The sequence below is a fragment of the Equus quagga genome, chromosome 2, assembly GCF_021613505.1.
Source record: "Equus quagga isolate Etosha38 chromosome 2, UCLA_HA_Equagga_1.0, whole genome shotgun sequence".
In the NCBI taxonomy this organism is placed as follows: domain Eukaryota; kingdom Metazoa; phylum Chordata; class Mammalia; order Perissodactyla; family Equidae; genus Equus; species Equus quagga.
The window spans coordinates 157,011,209-157,032,771 of record NC_060268.1 but is presented as its reverse complement, the minus strand read 5'-3'; the positions used below and the strand labels follow the sequence as shown (position 1 = coordinate 157,032,771).

At 39.3% G+C, this 21,563-nt stretch overlaps 1 protein-coding gene across 7 annotated transcripts in view; it reads left to right on the top strand.

Annotated features, from left to right (window-relative positions):
• The window catches only part of ARMH3 (armadillo like helical domain containing 3), a 170,133-nt gene that overhangs the window by 37,318 nt on the left and 111,252 nt on the right, over positions 1–21,563 (top strand). For all 7 annotated transcript variants that reach the window (XR_006887570.1, XM_046654251.1, XM_046654249.1 and 4 more), the window contains 5 exons: positions 2,657–2,758; positions 8,670–8,728; positions 10,274–10,339; positions 11,213–11,282; positions 13,728–13,788. Coding sequence is in view for 6 of the 7 variants with exons in the window: in XM_046654251.1 (XP_046510207.1) it covers positions 2,657–2,758; positions 8,670–8,728; positions 10,274–10,339; positions 11,213–11,282; positions 13,728–13,788 (358 nt within the window). In the remaining variant the exon portion in view is untranslated. The remainder of the gene's footprint in view (positions 1–2,656; positions 2,759–8,669; positions 8,729–10,273; positions 10,340–11,212; positions 11,283–13,727; positions 13,789–21,563) is intronic.

Sequence of the window (21,563 nt, the reverse complement as noted above, 5' to 3'; positions counted from 1 at the left end):
GCTTAGTGAATATTTGTTGAATAAATGAATGAGAAAGTGAACCTGGGATTTACTCACTGTTCTGTGTCTGCCAGCCACTCCCAGTTAGAAAACAACAAGCTTTGAGAGTATTATAACTTGGAGTTTGGTGGATATTTAAGCCTTCTCCCCCTAAAAATAAAAAAAATGTCCACTTTATAAATCTTATGGCTAGAACGTAAGAAAAAGGTAACAGAAAAGAAATTATGAATTTTGCCCAACAAACTTCGTGTCATCTGAGTTGTTCTGTTGTAAGCTGAGTGTTTGATGGAATGTGTTAACCTAAAAATAATCTTCGTTAATACTTGATGTTTTGCCTAAAATGTTAACCACATTTTGGGTAAAGAAGTACAGTAAATCTAACTCTGATCCTTTCTTTATGCCTCCTTACTTTCTGTATGTGAACTGATCTTTCATCTGCTTTCTCTGCTTTAAATTTTCATATAGCACCTGTGGCAGTAGCATTTCAACGTAGTACAAGCAGTATTGGTACAGAAGCATGACAGGGAAATGCCATTGACATTCAAGTCTATGGTAGCAAATTGGATTAGAATTGAAAGCCAAATTCCAAAATATATTAATGACAAGGAGCAAGTAGTAAGGATTGCCTTCTTGTCTCTGCTTATTCAGGTCCCTGAATAATCCAATGGAAATACTGTTCTTTCTCTTTAAGGTTGAAGCCTGCCTGGTTACCATGGATACCAAAAGCCATATATATGTCTGTGTATTCCATGAGTTCCATGTGATGCTGGGGTTTGGATGCTCCAGAGAACTGCCTTTCAAACTGTTCATTGTGAACACTTCCGCCTACACTCTTGATTATGCAATGGCAGGATTTGTGCTTACTTACGTACAACTAGTGAGCTTTTATTTTTTCTAGTGGGAAGATGGAGTCAGCCCACTTTCAAATGACTGTCTTCTTTGACAAAGAATTATGCTGGGAAGAATTATGAAGCCGAAGATCAAGGAATAACTGTTCCTTAGGAAGGAGATTTTATTTTGTGAGGGATTTTATTCTATCCTATTTTGCTCTTTTTCCTCTCTCCTAACTCATTTCCTTTCTGTAGGGGTCCTAAGTTTTATAACCTTGTTTTCAGATTTTGGTTTTTAATTATAGTGGTGCTCAGTAGCGCAGTGATATTTAAAGGTATGTCACTGGAGCCATTATTTTTAAAAGGCAGCAGTTTCGATGTAACATTTGTTCTCAGTTCAGACTTGACATTTGACAACTCAGCCTTGGCATGAAAGAACCTTCTGGTAAACTAAAAATACATATACTTCTATATTTCTGCATATTATATAAGATAGTTTTCCAGTTATTACTGCATTGTGAGTGGGGAAAAAAAGTCCCACTTACCAATTGGATGCCTCTTTGTATCGGACAAAGGAACGATTATGGGTTCTGAGCTTCAAAATAGGCTGTAGTTTGAAATGACGGTCTCAGGTTATTAACCCGTAACATGAATTAAGACCTTTTAGTATTTCAACATAAAAATATATTTGTCTTTTATTAGTTCTTGGAGGCTGAACTGTGGGAAAACAGCCAAGGGTTGGGCGTGCTAATTTATTCTCATAAGGCTTTTTGCTGTGCTTGCTGTGTATTATGGATCCATAATATGCAAATGTTTCCCATTGTTAATAAGTGTTCTCAGCATATATCGTAATAACTCCAGAGAGATCCATTATGGTTATGAATACATATTATGAGTGATATCCGAAACTCAGCTGAGTCTTAATGGGTGAAAATACAGCAGAAAGCTGTAGATTCTCTCGTTTGTCTGGGCCACCATGAACCTCATTTTGCTTATATATTATGTCTTAGACAGTGTAAAAGTGGTTAACAGGATGTCTAAGTGTAATTTAAGGTCTTAGAAACTTGAGAAAGCTACATTAAGACTGTTCTGTGTGGATCAGCCCTAGTCTGGTCCCTCATTGTTCATTAGGACTGTAGCTCAGAGCGTGGGGGCAAGGCATAGTTTCTCTTGGAAACAAGTGGCTGGGTTTAAAAAATTCAGTTCCCAGGGTGTCCCAATCAATAATGTCCACTCGTTTTCAGCCTGATATTCCTTTTCAGGTTCTCCTTCAGAAGGGAAGAGATTAAGGATTAGAATTTGAGTATAGTTTTGTGTTAACTTTTTTCCCTTCCATCTTGGGTATTTCCAGCCTAAATAAAGGCTTTTTCTCAAAATTGAGCAAGATTTCTCCTTCTTAGGAATGAATTGTCATTTACTTTAAGCAGGACACTCATCAAAGCAGGGCTCATTTATATTCAGTACAAATCTTTCCCTTAGGTACAAATCAAAGTGCCTTTAAGAAGGACCCTGAACCCTTTTGGGTTACTTGGGGTTAGAAGTGGAATCAAAATACCATTCTTAGGATGTTGGGAGAAAAGCTCGATTCCTGGAGACTGGCCCTCCTAGATGTGAGGGAAGGGAATTGGGCTTAATCTTGGGAGTAGGAAGGGCTCTAGAGGCCTAGGAAGAGTAGATAAAGGTTTTATGACAAGCACTGGTCCTCTCTCTGTTGTGGAAAAAGCTTATTTAGTGATTTCCTTGCCTGCTGGCAAATTGACTATGTAGGTAGAAGTGTTAGAGGGAATATGTTAGAGGCTAAGTGTATTTCATGTGTTCTATTCCAGTTATAAGTTCTGTGGAACTCCCACTGGATGCAGATGTACAGACCAGTAATCTACTGATAACCTTCTTGAAGTATAGCTCGATTGTCATGCAGGATACCAAAGGTAAGGCATGCTACTTTCGGGGCTCAGGAAGCAAGAGGTATTTCAGGCAGCTACTTAGCTAGAATCAAGGAGCAGCATTAATACTTTGAAGCTTTGATAGAATGAACCCTTGAGGCCTCTTGTGTAGGGTGATGTTCCTGATTACTGGAAAATAGTGATTTTTCACTCCAGATGGCAATTAGGTGGTGTTGGGAAAACCTGAAGCTGGAGGGGGAGTACTCCAAAATAGAACAGGAAAAAAAAAATTGGTCTGTATGGAAACCAGCAAGTCTTCTTAGCAGATTTTGGTAAGTAGATGCAAACCCTTTTGTGTGGGAAGTGGGGGGATTAGCACGCTCCAGGGAATTCCCTTTTGAGGACAAGAACAGAAAGCATCGGCTTATGGTGAGAATTAGAGGATTGGTGTGCAGAGCACAGTAGGAAGAGGTGAGATCCAGAGGCACTGTGCTGCTTTACACTTAGCACAGAAGTGTTCGTACCCATCCCAGAAATGCAGGGTGGAAGTGAGGGAGAAATGGGTGTTGGAAAAGTTTGAGTTTATTCTGTCTGGTTTCTCATTCTTCCTCTGTTTATGATTTTTCTATGATCTTGTAATTGGTGATAAGGTAGTAGAATAGTTGGACTAGGAGTGAGAAGGGATTAAGAGGAAACCTAGCAAATTCTACCCAGTGTATATCTTAGGTGTTTTTTTATGCTGGATTTATATGTGTGTTCACAATTTTTATTTATTATTTTTTTATTGTGGTAAAATATATATAACAAAATTTACCATTTTGATCATTTTTAAATGTATGATTCAGTGGCATTCAGTACATTCACATTGTTGTGCAACCATTGCCAGCATCCATCTCCTGAACTCTTTTCATCTTGTAAAACTGAAACTCTGTACCCATTAAACACTAAGTCCCCATTCTCCACATTCTCCTCTTCCCCTAGCTGCTGGCAGCCACCATTCTACTTTCTGTTTCTTTGAATTTGACTACTCTAAGTACCTCACGAAAGCAGGATATATCCCAGTTTTAAGATTCTCTGGAAATAAACCTTTTATTTCATGGTGACACTGAGGTAGCATTTTTCCTTCAATTTTTTTGAATGAAAAAATCTCCAGTATATAGTCGTTCCTCAGTATCTGCAGGGAATTGGTTCCAGGAACCCCCACAGATACCAAAGTTCGTGGGTACTCAAACCCCTTATGTAAAATGATGTATGTAGTGCAATGAATATAGTTGGCCCTGCATATCTGCAGGTTTCACATGTGCAGATTCAGTTCAATTCCTCATATCTACAAAATTTTGATCTGAGGTTGGTTGAATCTGAGGATGCGAAACCCGCAGATAAGGAGGGCCGTCTGTACAGAGAAGTTGAAAGGATTGTAAAGTGACCACTCATACCCGTTAACATTTTGCCATATTTGATTTGTCTTTAAATTTCTTTCCGTGTATTCTTGTTATTTTGGTTCAACCATTTTAAAGTAGGTTGCAGACATCATTCTACTTCACATTTTAAGTACTGTGGCATGTATCTCAATGTTGAAGACATTTTCCTAGCTATCCATTATAACTAGGAAAATCAACAATAATTCTCTAATGTCGTATAATGTTCAGTCCATATTTAGTTTTTCTCAATTGTCCCAAAAATGTTTTTCATAGCTGATAGTTTTTTAACTACACCTAGCATTTTAGTGAACATTTTTATTAGTATTTTATTAGGTACCTACAGTTTTGATCCAGTGGGCTTTTCCCATTTAGAGTGATTTTTTTTCTAATTACAAAAGTAACTGAAATATTATTTGTTAAGAATTAAAACAGTCTAGCTATGGTTACTTAGAAAGTGAAAGTCCTTTGGAATTAAGTTCTTCGGAGTTAATCACTTCTGACAATTCGTGTATATGCTTCCTTTATAAACCTTCTTTATAAGAATCTTTAAATCCTATTTTAGGAACCAGCTCTTCTCTCTGCTCAGTAGTTGAAGTTTGGGTTCTTAAATTATAGTCCATGTTTGTGAGGTGCTTTAAGATTCCCTTAGGCATAAAGTATGCTTTAGAAGGCTCTGATATGCCAAGTGGGCTGGACAGGTTTCTGGTATGAGAATTTTCAGAAATTCCAGAATGGAGCTGAAAGGCAAGAGCTGCGTAAGAAGGTAAGACTGGGATTTGGGAGCTTTTGGAATGAGAAGGAAACATTGGTAGGCAGAGATAGAGATCTAAAAGGTAAATATGGGAAATGAAGAATTGTCAGAGTTAAAAGGAGCCTGGGTGGGCAGAATCTAAACCCCGTTATGCTCAGACATATTGCATTAGCTTTTGGAGATTTCTGTCTTGCAAACTTAGACTTTTTTCTTCTGTTATGCCTTGTGAGTGTGCTCTTTCAAGAGAGAAAGCTATATAAAGGGATGAGACAGATGCAAGTAGTCCATGTCACAAACTCCTAACATAGAGAGTCAATTGGGAGCTGCAGAGTTGGTGACCCTTTGAGTCCTGGCAAGTGAGATCTGGCAGGCAAGGATAACAAGACTTGTGTATCAGTGTTTCCTGAGGCCATTGCTTCTCCTTTATGGGAAGAAAGAATTTCTTCCTTTCTCTAGAAATATCACAGCAAGCATAGAAGAGAGAAACTGCATGGATGTGACCCTGAAAATGTACTTTTAGCTTTGCTTGATGTAACACAGTGAATTGAGGCCCTTGGAACTCAATTGTCGCTTTAATGATTATATAAGCTTCTTTGTCCTTGTCATTTTGCCATACATAAAATGGAAGGCAGAATTGAGAGCAGATTAATTGCAGTATAGATGGTCTCAAGCTGTCTCTCTAAACTCAGACTGGGTTAGGTCTTTTGCCAAAAGGCAGCCTAAATGTGGCAAGGGGCAAGGTTTGGTATGATGAAGAATTAGTTTGAAAAATGACTCCTGTGTGGCTTCATTGGCCCGGCTCTCTTCCTGTCTTTTAAGCTCCTGACCTTCTGCATGCCCTGGCTAACAGGATCTCATTATGTTTTTAGGAGCAATGGAAGCAACTTTTTCTTGGCTTTGCTCCCATCCCCCCCCCCCCCCCCCCCCCCCCCCCCCCCCCGGCCTTGATATTGTCTCTTTCTTTTTTATTATATACCGATAAAAAGATACTTTTTTTGGCAGGGATGGGGTGAGGAAGATTACCCTGAGCTAACATCTCCTGCCAATCTTCCTATTTTTTTTTTTTTTTTTGCTTAAGGAAGATTAGCCCTAAGCTAACATCTGTGCCAGTCTTCCTCCACTTTGTATGTGGGTCACTGCCACAGCATGGCTAATGAGTAGTGTGCACCTGGGATCTGCACCAGTGAACCCTGGCCGTGGAAGCAGAGTGTGCCAAACTTAACTACTACACCATGGGGCTGGCCCCCCCAAAAAGATAATTTTAATGTATACGAATGTTAAGTTATAAAGCTGATAATGAATATAATAAATAGCATTATTATGAAGTATAATAAAATGAACATGTGAATTCACCACCCAACTTAAGAAATTATTAATGCTGTTGAAGCCACCTGTGTGTCCCCTCCTCTTCAGTCATTCCTTTTCTGTTCTCCAGAATTTTGTGTTTATCGTTCTCTTGATTTGGCTTTGCTTTCAAAGCCTTTTATTCTTGAGGTTCTTTTGACTTGAGTGTTGTCACCTCAAAGGAGTATCTGCTTAACCTTTAAAGTAGACATTAGAGGGGCTAGCCTGGTGGCATGGCTGTTAAGTTTGCACGTTCCGCTTCAGCGGCCCAGGGTTCACCAGTTCGGATCCTGGGTGCGGACCTACACACCGCTTGTCAAGCCATGCTGTAGCAGGCGTCCCACATATAAAGTAGAGGAAGATGGGCATGGATGTTAGCTCAGGGCCAGTCTTCCTCAGCAAAAAGAGGAGGATTGGCAGCAGATGTTAGCTCAGGGCTGATCTTCCTCAAAAAAAAAAAAAAAAATAGACATTAGGGGGCTGGTCCCGTGGCCGAGTGGTTAAGTTCTGCACTCTGCTTCGGCCGCCCAGGGTTTTGTCGGTTTGGATCCTGGGTGTGGACATAGCATTGCTCATCAAGCCATGCTGAGGCAAGCATCTGACATGCCACAACCAGAAGGACCCACAACTAAAAATATGCAACTATGTGCTGGGGGGCTTTGGGGAAAAAAAGGAAAAAATAAAATCTTTAAAATAGACATTAGGCAAAAATATTAAAAATATGTAGATATATTATGCATAGACTTCAAGTTGATGCATCAAAGTCTTAAGAGCTATGACAGCTGGGTGGTATGATTAAACTTGGATTTTTAAAAAATAAATTTTATTTATTTCTTTATTTTTGTTAAGGAAGATTAGCCCTAAGGTAACGTCTGTGCCAATCTTCCTCTACTTTATATGTGGGTCGCTGCCGCAGTGTGGTGACAAGTGCTGTTAGGTCTGTGCCCAGAATCTGAACCTGTGAACCCAGTCTGCCGAAGTGAAATGCACCAAAGTCAACCACTACACTACACTACCCTAAACTTGGTTTTTATTGTCCTTTTTTTGTGCTTTTCTGAATTAAAAAAAAGTTTTAATGGAATGTCCCTTATTTTTGTATTCAGAAACACTGTCTTTTTTTTTTTTTTTTAAAGTGGAGAGAGAGCTGCTGGCTTTGCTATGGGAGTTGCTGATCAGCTTTTGGAGAAAGGGAGGATAGTGCCAGAGAAACTCTGTGGCCAGAGATAGGTAGAAGAGTCTCATGAATCTAGTTTTGCATAGGTAGGGCATTTCTCTAGGGGCTCTGATGTAAGCTATGGAGAATGTCAGATAGGTATTATCATCATTACTCTTTTTGTACTGCCTATCTCTGAGGAGAAGTGAATGTATTTCTGGACTACAACCCCCATTGTGCCTTCTAATTGTCAAATTTTAGTTGATAGATTCCATCTTTGAGGAAGTAGCAGGTTAATATAAGGATGAATTCTATTCGTTCCACTTCTGTAGCACTGTAATCTGTTAATAGATCTTCTCTCCAGAATGGACTTCAGTCTGGGTCCTATCAAAGCTAATTTGAAGTATCGTAAGCTGTTTCTCTGTTTTGGATATGCTGGTATGACCCTCTTTTTACCTCCATTTCACCTCCTCACCCACAAAGATCCTGGAAAGTAAATAAACTTTGATGGTTCTGGTAGTTGGCAGTGATGGAGTAGCTCTTTCTTGGCCATTTGTGTGGGCTTAGAGCCCCACTATCGAGGTTGCCTTCATCTTTTTTAATGACTAGAATGTGAGTTCTGGGAGACCAGGAACCTTTGTTTAGTTCAGTGCTATATATAGTGCTTGGCACAGTACCTGCCACATAGTAGGTACTAAGAAAATATTTGTAGAGTGACTAACTTTGGCAGGAAGAAAAATGACTGAGAGTTCATAGCTTTCCTGGTCATAAGTAATATGCACAGTGCAAGGAGAAGCATGGGCTGAACCCTGGTCTCCAGTTAATTTCTTTCTGATTCTACTGTCAGTTTGTTGTGAACAATTATAAAACTCTTCTAGATTTTGTGGTAAATGGGTATGAATGATGGTGCTTATGGCTGGTGGATGGGGAGGGGTGGGAAAGGGAATGGACCTGAGTATTCAGAAACCAAAGGGCTGGCACGGAAGCAAAGGGCATGGCCCTGATTTGGGCCATGGTGGCAGGAACGATGACAATAATTAGATGACTCTCAGGAAGGTGGTTGGCCGTCCCTCAGAGTATCAGAATATTTAAGAAAAAAATCTTCTGGGACAATTCTTTTGCCTAGAAGAAAAGCAAAAATTACTCTGGTAGAACCTTGATTTTCATTCATGAGTTTTGTGGGAGAGTGAGGGTAGTGTGAATGTTCTTTTTGATAATACACATGTTTATTCTCTATAGAAACATGGTCCGGATGATTTAGAGAGAAGGGTTTATTTTTCTTTACAGATGAGCACCGGCTTCACAGCGGCAAACTCTGTCTGATTATCCTTACATGTATTGCAGAGGTAGGTCTCACCAATCTTCTGGTATTAACTGATCTCTTACAAAGTGCTATCTTCTTCTGCCCTTCTTCTCAGGTTCCTGACTTTTAGGGTCCTAAAGCCTGGGAGAGAAAATCTTTTCCCTTTGTATTGTTAGTCTCCTCCCACTAGACTGTAAGCTCTGATAGCAGGTACTTTGTCTCCTTCACCAGAGTGTTTTCAGTGTCTGGCATATAGTAGAGGCTCAATTAGTATATGTTGCATGAATTAATAATGAATTGTGATATGATAACTGCTATAATTGAGAAATGGAGGTTTCTAGCTCTTAAGAGTTTTACACAAGAGAGTTAAGCCTCTTTAGGAAATATAATCCTGCCCCTTTGAAGCTGCTCATGTTGGGTCTTTTGCATTTAGCAAAGTGAAATAAAGAGCTCAGGTTTCCTGTCGGGGGAGGTGGAGAGAAAAGCCAAAAAGAGGGATTGGAAACTGAGTAAAGTTGGGCTGGTTGCAGTTTGGTGAAGAACAAGAGCCGAAGGGGAAAAAGAAGAGGTGCTTTGGCTTTGTAAGGAGGCACTGTAGGTTGGGTTAATCAGGCCTGAACTCACCCTGGATCTTGGTGGCAACACAGGTATGGCAGAACTTAAGTCAATTTAGAGCTAAATTTGTAACTTCAACCTCCCCCTTCCCTGTTCCTTGTTCTGATCTTTTCTCTCTTAAGAAAAATAGTAAAGATGGTACATATGGAGTAAAGATCTTTCTCAGTCTTTCCTTTTTTATGTTCTCTGTGAAAAGATGACCTACTTTTCACCAGGTGAGGGGTAGCTGATTACAGAAGAGCTGATTATTAGCAGTGGGCCTGGTGTAATTGCTTTTCAAAAATCTTTCTAAGAAAATCTTTAAAGAAGTTGTTTTCCACAAATTGTAACAGTTCCTAGTAATTGGAGTCTGTAAGCATGTCAGATCTTCCCAAAAGGTGTTGGGAATGGGCCAAGGGATGTTTATTACTGATCCATGGTGAAAAGTTTTTGATTTTCCATCAGTCTTCAGCAAAGCCAGAGATAGATGGGGTCTTGCCTCCTGCTATGCTGCCTGTGTAGCAGTTTTCTCATGTTCTGCCAAGCCCATTCCCTGCAGAGCGCAGACCTTTCTTCTTAATTATAGATCCTCATGTGGAGCCTGCACATGCATCGTGCGGCCCCTATGAAAGCCTTCAAGCTGTCACAAACAGAGCAGGCTCCTTAGGCAGATGGGAAGGAAGAGAGAATAGGAAAACAGATTCCTCTGAGCATTTGCCTTAAGTCCCTGTGCCTTAATTTTTATTTTTTGTAATTTGCTTAGAGATTTTTGACCAGTTAGAGATACACTGGGAAATTACACCCAAGTAAAATCTCATGGCTTAAGTGGGATTTGACTTAAAGGCTCTAGGCTCATCCCATTAGCTCTCCAACTGGTCCTTGAAAGTAGTTCTTAAAGTCCAAGGATTTGTATGAAGTGGGATAGATTATAAACTGAGATTCTTAAGTATAGCTCTCATTCCTTACTTTTTCTCTCTCTCTCTCTCTTTTTTAGGATCAGTATGCCAATGCGTTTTTGCATGATGACAACATGAATTTTCGAGTAAACTTACATAGAATGGTAGGTGTGACTTTTGCTTCTCATTTTTTCGTAGAGGAAGTTTTTTTCTGTTGGCAAGTTCAGGGAAGATGAAATTGATCCTATTTAGAACAAATGTGGGTGGAATGTTGTGCTAAAGGGCTCTTGCTTGACTGCTGTTCAACAGACCCATGCCTGTTGTTGAGATTTTTTGTGTGTCATGGAGCTGTTTCTTACTTAAGCCAGGATGGAAAGATCCACAACCATATACCCATGGCAGTAATATTGGAATGTATCAGTAACATAGATTTCAACAAGGAGATGGGCCCAATCCTTTTGTTTTGAAAATGTAGTATGATCTTTGATTAGTTAAGACTAGATACTGTTTTAATTTATTTATTTTAAAGGTGGGGGAAATAGAATATGAAGGATCAGGGAATTTCCTAAAACTAAAACCTGGAAGTATGCTAAAAAATATTACATTGAGGTCTATGTTTGAAACTCTCTTTTTTTCTTGCAGCTGCTACTGTTGCTGCCTCTACACAGTGACCTTCTCCTCTTCTTTTTCTTAATTATTATTTTATCAAAGAAAAATACAAGTATACCCCTTTTGTTGTTAGCAATGTTACTTGTATAGATAAAATCAAAGCAGAAACAACAGCCTTCCCATTTTAGTATGCCCTGATGCCATTTGGGGCTATCGTCTTGCTGTGAATCGTGTTTTTGTACAGGCCTGCACTGATAACTGAGAAGCATTTACAAGTTCTCCCTGCTCCATCCCACTCCCACCACTAGCAAAAGAGAAAGAAAAGTTAGCAACTCTGTACTAGTGATTTTATTTGCATGAAGAACATGATGATGAGCCATTGATGTCAGTTCAGGTTTCTACTAATTTCCTTTCTTTTTTGTGTGAAGCCTATGAGACATAGGAAGAAGGCAGCAGACAAGAACCTTCCCTGCCGTCCTTTGGTATGTGCAGTACTAGGTGAGTATCATCAAAATTGGTATTTTTCTGAGCTGGTGACAGGTTTTCATGATTAAGATACGGGCTGGATCCTGGTTGATGTGCTTCTTCCTCAGAGAAGAAGTTAGTAGTTATGTTTCTTCCCTGGCCCAAGAAACCGTGTTTATCGTTGAGTTTAATAAAGCAACCCCAGTGAATAGAGTGCTTAATTAAAGGGTGCTCTTGTTGAAAGGAAAAGATCTTTCCGGAGAGACAGGGCTAAGTCTAAGCTTGATATGTGATTTATATTTGTAAAATATTTTACTCCTGATCAAGATTTCAAATTCTTTCCTCCCTTTCTTGGTCCAAATTGATGCGTCAACTGGTCACGAGGCTTAAAGTTCAGGGTTCAGACATACAAAACTTCCTTTGAGTAAATTAAGCTGAGATGAGGCTGGCAGAACTGACAGGTAGGGGGTTGTATCTTAGGTAGTGTTTTGTTTTTTTTTTTTTAATTAAGATTATGATAGATTACAACCTTGTGAGATTTCAGTTGTACATTATTGTTAGTCATGTTGTGGGTACACCACTTCACCCTTTGTGCCCTCCCCCAACCCCCCCCCTTTTCCCTGGTAACCACCGATCAGTTCTCCTTGTCTATATGTTAACTTCCACCTATGAGTGGAGTCATATAGAGTTCATCTTTCTCTGTCTGGCTTATTTTGCTTAACATAATACCCTCAAGGTCCATCCATGTTGATGCGAATGGGACGATTTTGTCCTTTTTTATGGCTGAGTAGTATTCCATTGTATACCATATCTTTTTTATCCAATCATCAGTTGCTGGGCACTTAGGTTGGTTCCACGTCTTGGCTATTGTAAATAATGCTGTGGTGAACATAGGGGTGTATGGGACTCTTGGAATTGCTGATTTCAGGTTCTTAGGATAGATACCCAGTAGTAGGATGGCTGGGTCATAAGGTATTTCTATTTTTAACTTTTTGAGAAATCTCCATACTGTTTTCCATAGTGCCTGCACCAGTTTGCATTCCCACCAACAGTGTATGAGTGTTCCTTTTTCTCCACAACCTCTCCAACATTTGTCACTTTTGTTTTTGGATATTTTTGCCAATCTAACGGGTGTAAGGTGATATCTTAGTGTAGTTTTGATTTGCATTTCCCTGATGATTAGTGATGATGAACATCTTTTCGTGTGTCTATTTGCCATCCTTATATCTTCTTTGGAGAAATGTCTGTTCATGTCCTCTGCCCATTTTTTGATCGGGTTGTTTGTTTTTTTTGTTGTTGAGTTGTGTGAGTTCTTTATATATTATGGAGATTAACCCTTTGTCGGATAAGTAGCTTGTACATATTTTTTCCCAATTAGTGGGCTGTTTTTTTGTTTCAATCCTGTTTTCCTTTGCCTTGAAGAAGCTCTTTAGTCTGATGAAGTCCCATTTGTTTATTCTTTCTATTGTTTCCCTCATCTGAGGAGTTATGGTGTCTGAAAAGATTCTTTTGAAACTCATGTCAAAGAGTGTACTGCCTATATTCTCTTCTAGATGACTTATTGTTTCAGGCCTAATCTTTAGGTCTTTGATCCCTTTTGAGTTTATTTTTGTGAATGGTGAAAAAGAGTGGTCAATTTTCATTCTTTTACGTGTGGCTGTCCAGTTTTCCCAGCAGTATTTGTTGAAAAGACTTTCTTTTCTCCATTGTATGCCCTCAGCTCCTTTGTCGAAGATTAGCTGTCCATAGATGTGTGGTTTTATTTCTGGGCTTTCAATTCTGTTCCATTGATCTGTGCACCTGTTTTTGTACCAGTACCATGCTGTTTTGATCACTGTATATCTTAGGTAGTTTTGTCTGCCCAGAATTCTGCATTTTCCTCAGGGAAATGATCTTGACTCATAATCTAATTTCACTTGGATATTCAACCCTAGTTCCTAGATCTACTTGATTTTAGAAACAGTAATTAAGACTATATAATAAGCCTTTATTGACCCAAAGCCCCACAGACTATTTCAGTCAATATTTGTCAAACCAAGTGTGATAGTGAGATGAGATAGACTTTATAGCTTTAGAGCTGACTCTCCGGTCTCACAGATGTGATCCATAATTTCTTCTCTCTTGCTTCATCACTTGGTTCTTAGAAAATGATTTCTCTTTGGCATTTTGCATTAGTGCCATGGTATGAAGTTTCTGTACAGAGAAATCTCCCTTGTATTTGAATTTATTGGCAGGTCAAGGTATCCTTCTGGAAGTAGGAGAGCGAACTAATTTTCTTGTTACTTTACAAGTGGCAGGTGGTGAAAAGTGTTGCAAAAAGTGCTGGGTATAAAATAAATTTAAGTGCACGTGAATAAAGATGTGGTTAGTGGATGCCATTCAGCATGAGTGCAAGGTGTACTCAGAAGGTTTTTTTTCCAACTCAAAGACAGGGAATGAATTTCATTCTGATCTAATTTTTCTTCTTTCCCCATTCAGACCTGATGGTAGAGTTTATTGTAACACACATGATGAAGGAGTTTCCTATGGATCTCTATGTGTAAGTACCATGGTTCATTTAATGTGTGCAAATCTATCTTATAGAATTGAGTGATAGGAAATTTATAGTCACAAAATTTCTGTGTATGTACTTCACTTCAGGAAAAACACATTTGTGTGTGAAGAAGTGTCAGGGAACATTTTATGACCTGGATTTATACGTCTTTCTAGAAGGATGAGAAAGTGCAAACCACAATTTGGATTCTGCACATAACTTCATTATCACTTTTAGGCACATTGTATGAAGAGCGGGGCCAATGCATTGAAGTATGCATCATGTGTCCTGTTGTCATCCAAAGATATGGTCAGTACACTTAGTCATTCCTGGGCTTTGGATCAAAGTAGCCAGCAGTAGTTAAAAGGTAGGGAAAGGCCAGAGAGGTAGAGCTTCTGGTCCATTCTTAAACTGCATTGTCCTAGCAGCCTAGTCAGAACTCTGCCAGCTAGGCAGATTATGTATATAGTGGCCTGGGTGGGAAATTCCTGCCTCCTGAGGAGATCTGATTGTCTGTCACAATTCTTTACAACCAGTACAACTAGAGCTAACTGAAAATCATCTTTTTTTTTTGGAGAAAGATTAACCCTGAGCTAACATCTGTTGCCAATCTTCTTTTTTTGCTTGAGGAAGATTAGCCCTGAGCTAACAACTCTGCCAGTCTTCCTCCACTTTGTATGTGGGTTGCTGCCACAACATGGCTGATGAGTGGTGTAGGTCTGTAACTGGAATCTGAACCTGTGAACCTGGGCTGCTGAAGTGAGGCGTGCTGAACTTAACCACTGGACCATGGGGCTGGGCCCCAAAAATCATCATATTTTAATAAAGTTTAAGCCTTTAAAAGGCTTTCTCTCTCCTTTGCTGTTTCTGCAGTCTTCTTATTTTTAATGCCCAGGAATAGCTGTGCCACATTAGTGTGATCTCAAATATGTATATTATCTTTATTCCTTAAAAAGCATTTGAATTGAGTGTGACAACAGAATAGATACCTCCATTTTTTTGAGCAAGAGAGCAGTTTGGTGCACAGCAAGCTAAGTGTACCTTATTCCAATGCCAGGCCTGGGATCTAAGGAGATGTAAAGGATTGTACTCTGAATAGAGTAGACCTGCAGCTTTTTAGACTTCTTGTAGGCTATATAGTCTTCGTTTCCTAGGTCTGAAATAATGATACAAATTTTACTTTTAGGTAAGTATGTTGTAGTTTGCATTTTTCCATAACTTTTGAGTATTTAGAAATAAGCCTGATATTTTATTTCAATTCAAAGACCATGAAAGTTCCTTTTTTATATCACTTGCCAGATGAATTTTCTACTTGTTTTAGATAGGATAGCTGAACCTCACTACTTTAGGGATCAGATTTGTTTTGCTACAGACTTTATTTCTATCTTGAATATCTTAACGTTCTAGTTTTAGAATATGCTATTTGCTTTGTAGTATATTAGTATAGTCTCAGTTTCCTCATTTTCCAAGTAAGGAATCTGAGGCTCTGGAGATTAAGTGCTTTGCCGAGGGTTATTCTGTTAGTAGGTACCATCACCTGGACTTGAACCCAGATTTTCCTTCTGTAAATCTGAGGCTGTTACCATCCCTTCTCTGGTGTATTGGTTATCTATTACTATGTAATCAACTACCCCAAAACCTAGTGGTTTAAAACAAACATTTATTATCTCACGGTTTCTCTGGTTCAGGAATCCAGGAGCAGTTAGCTGGGTACTTTTGGCATAGGGTTTCTCATGAGGCTGCAGTCAAAGTGTTAGCAAGGCATCTGAGGCTCTACTGGGGCTAGAGAATTTGCTTGCAAGCTCACTTACATGGTTGTTGGCAAACCTCAGTTCCTTGCCACGTGAGCCTTTCCATAAGGTTGCTCAACATGCAGCTGGCTTCCCTCAAAGTAAGTAATCCAAGAGAGAAAGAAAAGGAGAGTGAGAGCCCAGGATGGAAGCCATAGAGTCTTTTATAACCTAATCTCAAATGACATGCCATTTCCCTTGGTCACACAGACCAACCCTGATGCAGAATGAAAAGGGACTATACAAGGTTATGAATGCCACAAGGTAGGGACCACTGGGGGCCATCTTGCAGGCTGGTTACTACAGTTGCACAAATTGCATCATCAAGATTCAAACTCAAATCTCTCTGACCCCAGAGGCTGTACTCTTAACTTCTGCTGTAATAAGTGACAAAGGAAAGGTTTGTACAGGGCAACTAATGCTGACTGGGGCATCAGAGAACATATCAGAGAAGGTTGCATTAGACCTGAGTCTTGAAGAAGTGGGAGTTTTCTATGTGGAGGAGTCGGGGTGCACCTCTTATGTGCACCGAGCAGGGGACCAGCATGTTCAAAGGCTTGGAGGCTTGAATGTTTGGCATGGTTGGAGAATAGAAAGTAATTCAAGATGATTAGAGTGTTGAGTGCATGGAGGAGGGATAGGAGAGTAGAAAAACGGTTGCCTGAGATTAAGTGGTTGATGGGGCACAGTTGAAGGTGGGGATGACATGACAAGATTATGTGTTCAGTAGATAGAGTTACTGGTATGTATCTCTCCACCCAAATCCTCACATTCCAGCCAGTGACTAAATATTTTAACTCCCTCCTCCCCCTAGTTCCTAACTTTTTTTGTGTTGCCTTGCTTTCTCAGTTACTTTTTCTACCTTCTCCCTAGTTGAATATCCTGAGGTTAGCGAAGATGGAGAAGATAATGAGGCGTTGAGGTAACAGAGTCTGGGCAGAAGGTTCCACCCTCAGCCTCAATTCACTTTCTTCATTACTACCCTTGGGCATATTTCCAGATCTTCGTTCCCCACCCTCCAGCCCTCTTTCCAGTTTTTGGCATTTGGAGCATCAAGTCCTTTTTAGGTGAACTTATCTGTTCCCAACTGGGCATCAGGCCAGGTTGCTACTCTCACTTCTCATTATGTACTGCTTTTCAGCAGCATACAGCAGAATGAGAAATTGAAAGCAAAATGAATTTCTACCATTTCAGATAAATTTATAATCCTCCTGGTAAAATATGAAGAAATATGGACTGTGAAAAGACTTAATACTCAAAGCCAGAATCTGGGTCAGAAATGAAACAATTTCACATCTGTGTATGAATGCTGTAGGTACAATAATAATGAGGAAAAGTGCTTATACAAAAAAAAAAAAAAAAAGAAAAGCCTTGCCTAGAGCAGTAAGAGATGAGAAAACCCAGCCAATTTCCACTTCTGGCTGTACTTCTTGATTCTTGCTGCCACCCCTACTGCTGCCACAGGATTTGGGAGTGAGGGGAAATAGTCTCTGAGGAGAGTAAACTCTCCTTTAAGTTATTCTAATATGGAAAACTTGGACTCTTTGTAAATCACAGATTCCCAAACCTGTAGGTAGGCACCAGAAGAAAGTAGAGACTTCATTGGACTCCACAAGAAGATTTCAGATTAAAGTGGAATTGTCTTGTGTTGAAATAGAAAATGATTACATGTATAAAGGAAACTCCCCAAGAGTAAATTTGGAGTCATTCAGCCAGTATATATAGTTAAAACCGTAGCAGTTGTTTAAATTTTCTTTCTGCCTGGTAACAGTGTAAGTTATTGAGACCACAAGGTTAATGATGTTACCTGTTAGGTGGCTGCAGAGGCAGGAACAGAGCCTAGGAACAGTGCAAGAGTGGATATTGATAGCTTTTGAATGCTAGGGTGTGGTGGCAGCAGGGGTCAGGGACATAGATAGTATGTCACTGCTGTTCTGCAGTGGCTCAGTGTTGGGATGGCATTGTCAGCAGAGCCAAGGTACAGGCTGTTCGGATCCAGGCCATGTGAAAAGTGCTGGCATCCAGGAATGTGCTGTGCCTGAATGGTCATGCATGGGCAGCCTCCAGCCACCCTTGCTGACTGCAACAAAGCTTTCAGCACCAGGGACCTAATCACTATCACTTTAATGAGGACATTAATAGAAGAGTTTGTATATTCCTAAGTTAAATCATGGCTCAAACAAGGGCATCCTGTAGCTAGTGACAATTGCATTGAACAGGAGATCACACCACAATTTCTAAAAATCAACAAATGATTTGGAAACCATTAGGATGATTTACACTACAGTTTATATCACTTAGTAAGTAGTATTGATACAGATTATTTTATTTAGAGAGTGAAAGGGAATTACTTAAAATTTTTGATGTATGTATTGATTTGTATGTTAATTTATATTTATTTGTGGTTTGTAAAATATTTTTAATATCACTCCTGAGGATACTGAAGTCTTTTTTTAAATTTTTTTTTAAGATTTTATTTTTCCTTTTTCTCCCCAAAGGGCCCCCGGTACATATTTGTGTATTTTCAGTTGTGGGTCCTTCCAGTTGTGGCATGTGGGATGCCGCCCCAGCATGGCCCGATGAGCAGTGCCATGTTTGCACCCAGGATCCGAACTGGTGAAGCCCTGGGCCGCCGAAGCAGAGCATGTGAACCCAACCACTTGGCCACGGTGCTGGCCCCTTGTTTTTGTTTTCATTTGAGGAAGATTAACTCTGAGCTAACATCTGCTGCCAATCCTCCTCTTTTTTGCTGAGGAAGACTGGGTCTGGAGCTAATATCTGTGCTCATCTTCCTCTACTTTATATGTGGGACACCTGCCACAGCATGGATTGATAAGTGGTGCATAGGTCTGTGTCTGGGATCTGAACTGGTGAACCCCGGGCTGCCAAAGCGGATCTTGCAAACTTAACCACTATGCCACCAGCTGGCCCCCAAGGTTTTTGTTTTTGGGTGGAGTTTTTTCCCCTTTGACAAAAGTAGAAGGGACATTAACTTGATTTAAGAAAGGCAGTGTAAAACCTTGAGTATTTAGCTTCTTGGTTCACAGATTAACGTACTGATTTTCTCTGTATTATTCTCTCATGATCTGCCCATTGTGTTTCTAGACCCCCACTGTCAGGCACTTATAAACAAGATTGCAGAGGGATGAGCAGTTTGATGAGTTTTGACAAATGTATACATCTTTGTAATAACTATCCCAGTCAAGATATGAAACATTTCTTATCTGCCAAAAAGTTCCTTCATACCCTTTTCTAGAGGATGCTAAAACTTTAAAAATGAATTGTTTTAAATGGTGGAATTTTTAGCCGTGAAAGTAAAATATAATTGTAGAAAATTTGGAGAAAAGAGAAAAAGAGAACAGAACTCACCTATAACACTACCATCCAAAAAAGGCAACCACTGTTAACATCAAAATTATCTTTTTGCTATGCATTGGAATATAGTTGTGACTATTATCATAGATTTAATTGTATATAATTTTGCATGCTGTTTTTTTCATTTACTGTTATAAATGTCTTTTTGTGTTGTGAAAAATTCTTCATGAATGTACTTTTTTAAGAGCATAGTGGGGTTCTGTTATGTGTACGTGCATTAGTTGGCTTGGGTTGCTGTAACAAAAGAAAACACAGATTGGGTAGTTAAACAATGGAAATTTATTTTCTCACTATTCTGGAGGCTGGAAGTCCAGGTCAAGGTGCCAGCGCCTGTGGTTTCTCCAGAGTCCTCTCTCCTTGACTTACAGATGGCTCCCTTCTCTCTGTGTCCTCACACAGCCTTTCTTTGTGTGAGGTCACTCCTGTCTCTTCCTCTTCTTATAAGGAAGCCAGTCCTATTAGATTAGGGCCCCGCCCTTTTGACTTGATGTGACTTTAATCACTTCCTTAAAGGCATTGTCTGCAAATACAGTCACATTGGGAGTTAGGGCTTCCACATAGGAATTTTGGAGGGACATAATTTAGCACATAAGTATAATGATTTCCTTGCTGTTCTCTCAGCATTGGACATTCTTTCCACAGTTGTTTCCAATTTTCTTTTATTCTAAATAAGATTATGATGAATATCTTTTCGTATAAAGCATTTTTTTTTTGCATTCTGGATTAAAACTAAGTTCTCTGGGGTGGCATTAGTGAGTCAAAGGATATAAACATTAAGATGATAAACAGAGATTACCAAATTGCCTCCTAAAAGGACTCTGTACCAATTTTACTTTCTCTGATAATGTATGAGTGGCTATTTTGCTGTACCTTTGTCAGCATTAAAATCTATATTAATTTGATATGCAAAAAACAGAATCTTGTTTTAATATGCCTTTTTAAAGTGAAGTTGAACATTATATAAAAATGTTAACTTTTTATATTTCCTCTCTTGGGGATGAGGGTATTTGTTGACCATTTCCTTTGCTCTTCTTTGTTATTAGGAGTGTTGTTATTGTTTCTTATCAAATTATATAAACATATATATTAAGCATAATACCCCTTTTATATGATTTGCTGCAAATGGAATTTCCCATATTGTTTGGCTTTTAATCATTATTATTATTTTTTTTTATCATGGGGCCAGCCCTATGGCCGAGTGGTTAAGTTTGTGCACTCTGGTTCAGTGGCCTGGGGTTTGCTGGTTCAGATCCTGGGTGCAGACCTACATGCTACTGATCAAGCCATGCTGTGGCTGCATCTCACATAGAAGAACTAGAATGACTTACAACTAGGATATACAACTATGTATTGGGGCTTCAGGGAGGAAAAAAAAAAAAAGAAAAAGAGGAAGATTGGCAGCAGATGGTAGCTCAGGGCCAATCTTCCTCACCAGAAAAAAAAAAAAGATCAAACAAGAGATTTTCATTTTTATGAAGTAAATTTCATCCATAGTTTCCTTTGTATTTTCATCCATGGCTTTTTAAGCTTTCAACACCACCCCCCATCAGAGATGAAAATACAGTTGTTGTTAGGTTTATAATGTTTAAAAATGTCATTCATCTCAACCTCTTAACTGTTTATTTGGAAATACTCTCAAAAACATATATATTGTTGGGATGTGAATAATGTTGAATATTCTAATGATCTGGAACAGCACTGTCCAGTAGAAATTTATGTTACAATAGAAAAGTTTTATGTATCTGCTGTTCAGTATGGTGGCCACTAGCCACATGTGGCTATAGAGCATTTTATATGTGGTTAGTAAACCTGAAGGACTGAATTTTTAATTTAACTTTTAATGTAAATAAAATTTTAGATTAAATTGTATTTAAAATTTAAAGTAAAAACAAATAGATCTAAAGACTTAAAGTCTTTAATTTTATGTTTTCATATCTTATGTTTGCAACTCTGAATGGAGTAGTCTAATTTGGGTCCACTGGTGCATCCGTCCTCTGAGGAAAGATACTCAAGGACATGGTATCAGTAGTGCCTGATTGACTGTTGACCTGTATGTGGTTATGTCTCCTTTTCCTAGTGATAAGGGCAATCAGCACAAGCAGCATGCGTGTGTGTGGTGGGGGTGAATTCATCCAACAAAAAGCAGCAGGTAGAAGTGTTGGTCCCACTCATGTAAATAGTAATCTTTTCTATACATGTTAAAGATTTTGTTCTTATTATCTCTAAACTAAATCAGGGTATAGGGCATTGCTCCAGTCTCTGATGCATATCCAGTGAAATAAACGATTATCAGGAACTAAGACCAGGTGTCTGCCCCTCTTGAAGACAAGATATCTGTCCCACACAGAGACCAGATACCTGCTCCACTTGGAGAACAGCCCCCTATATAACTGGCCTGTGGTCTTTGTTCCGTAAGGTGGTTATTTCGTACGTTAGTCAGCTATCTTCCCCCTTGCTAGCAAGCTGTAATAAAACTCTTTCTCTCCTACCACCTTGCCTCTTGACTATTGGCAGTGTCTTGAGGCAAGCAGATGACCCCCCTTGGGCAGTAACAGAAGTTCTTTTCTTTTGCATCTGTACAGGGTCATATCCCCTGTCTTTAGTGGCCTCAGCAAA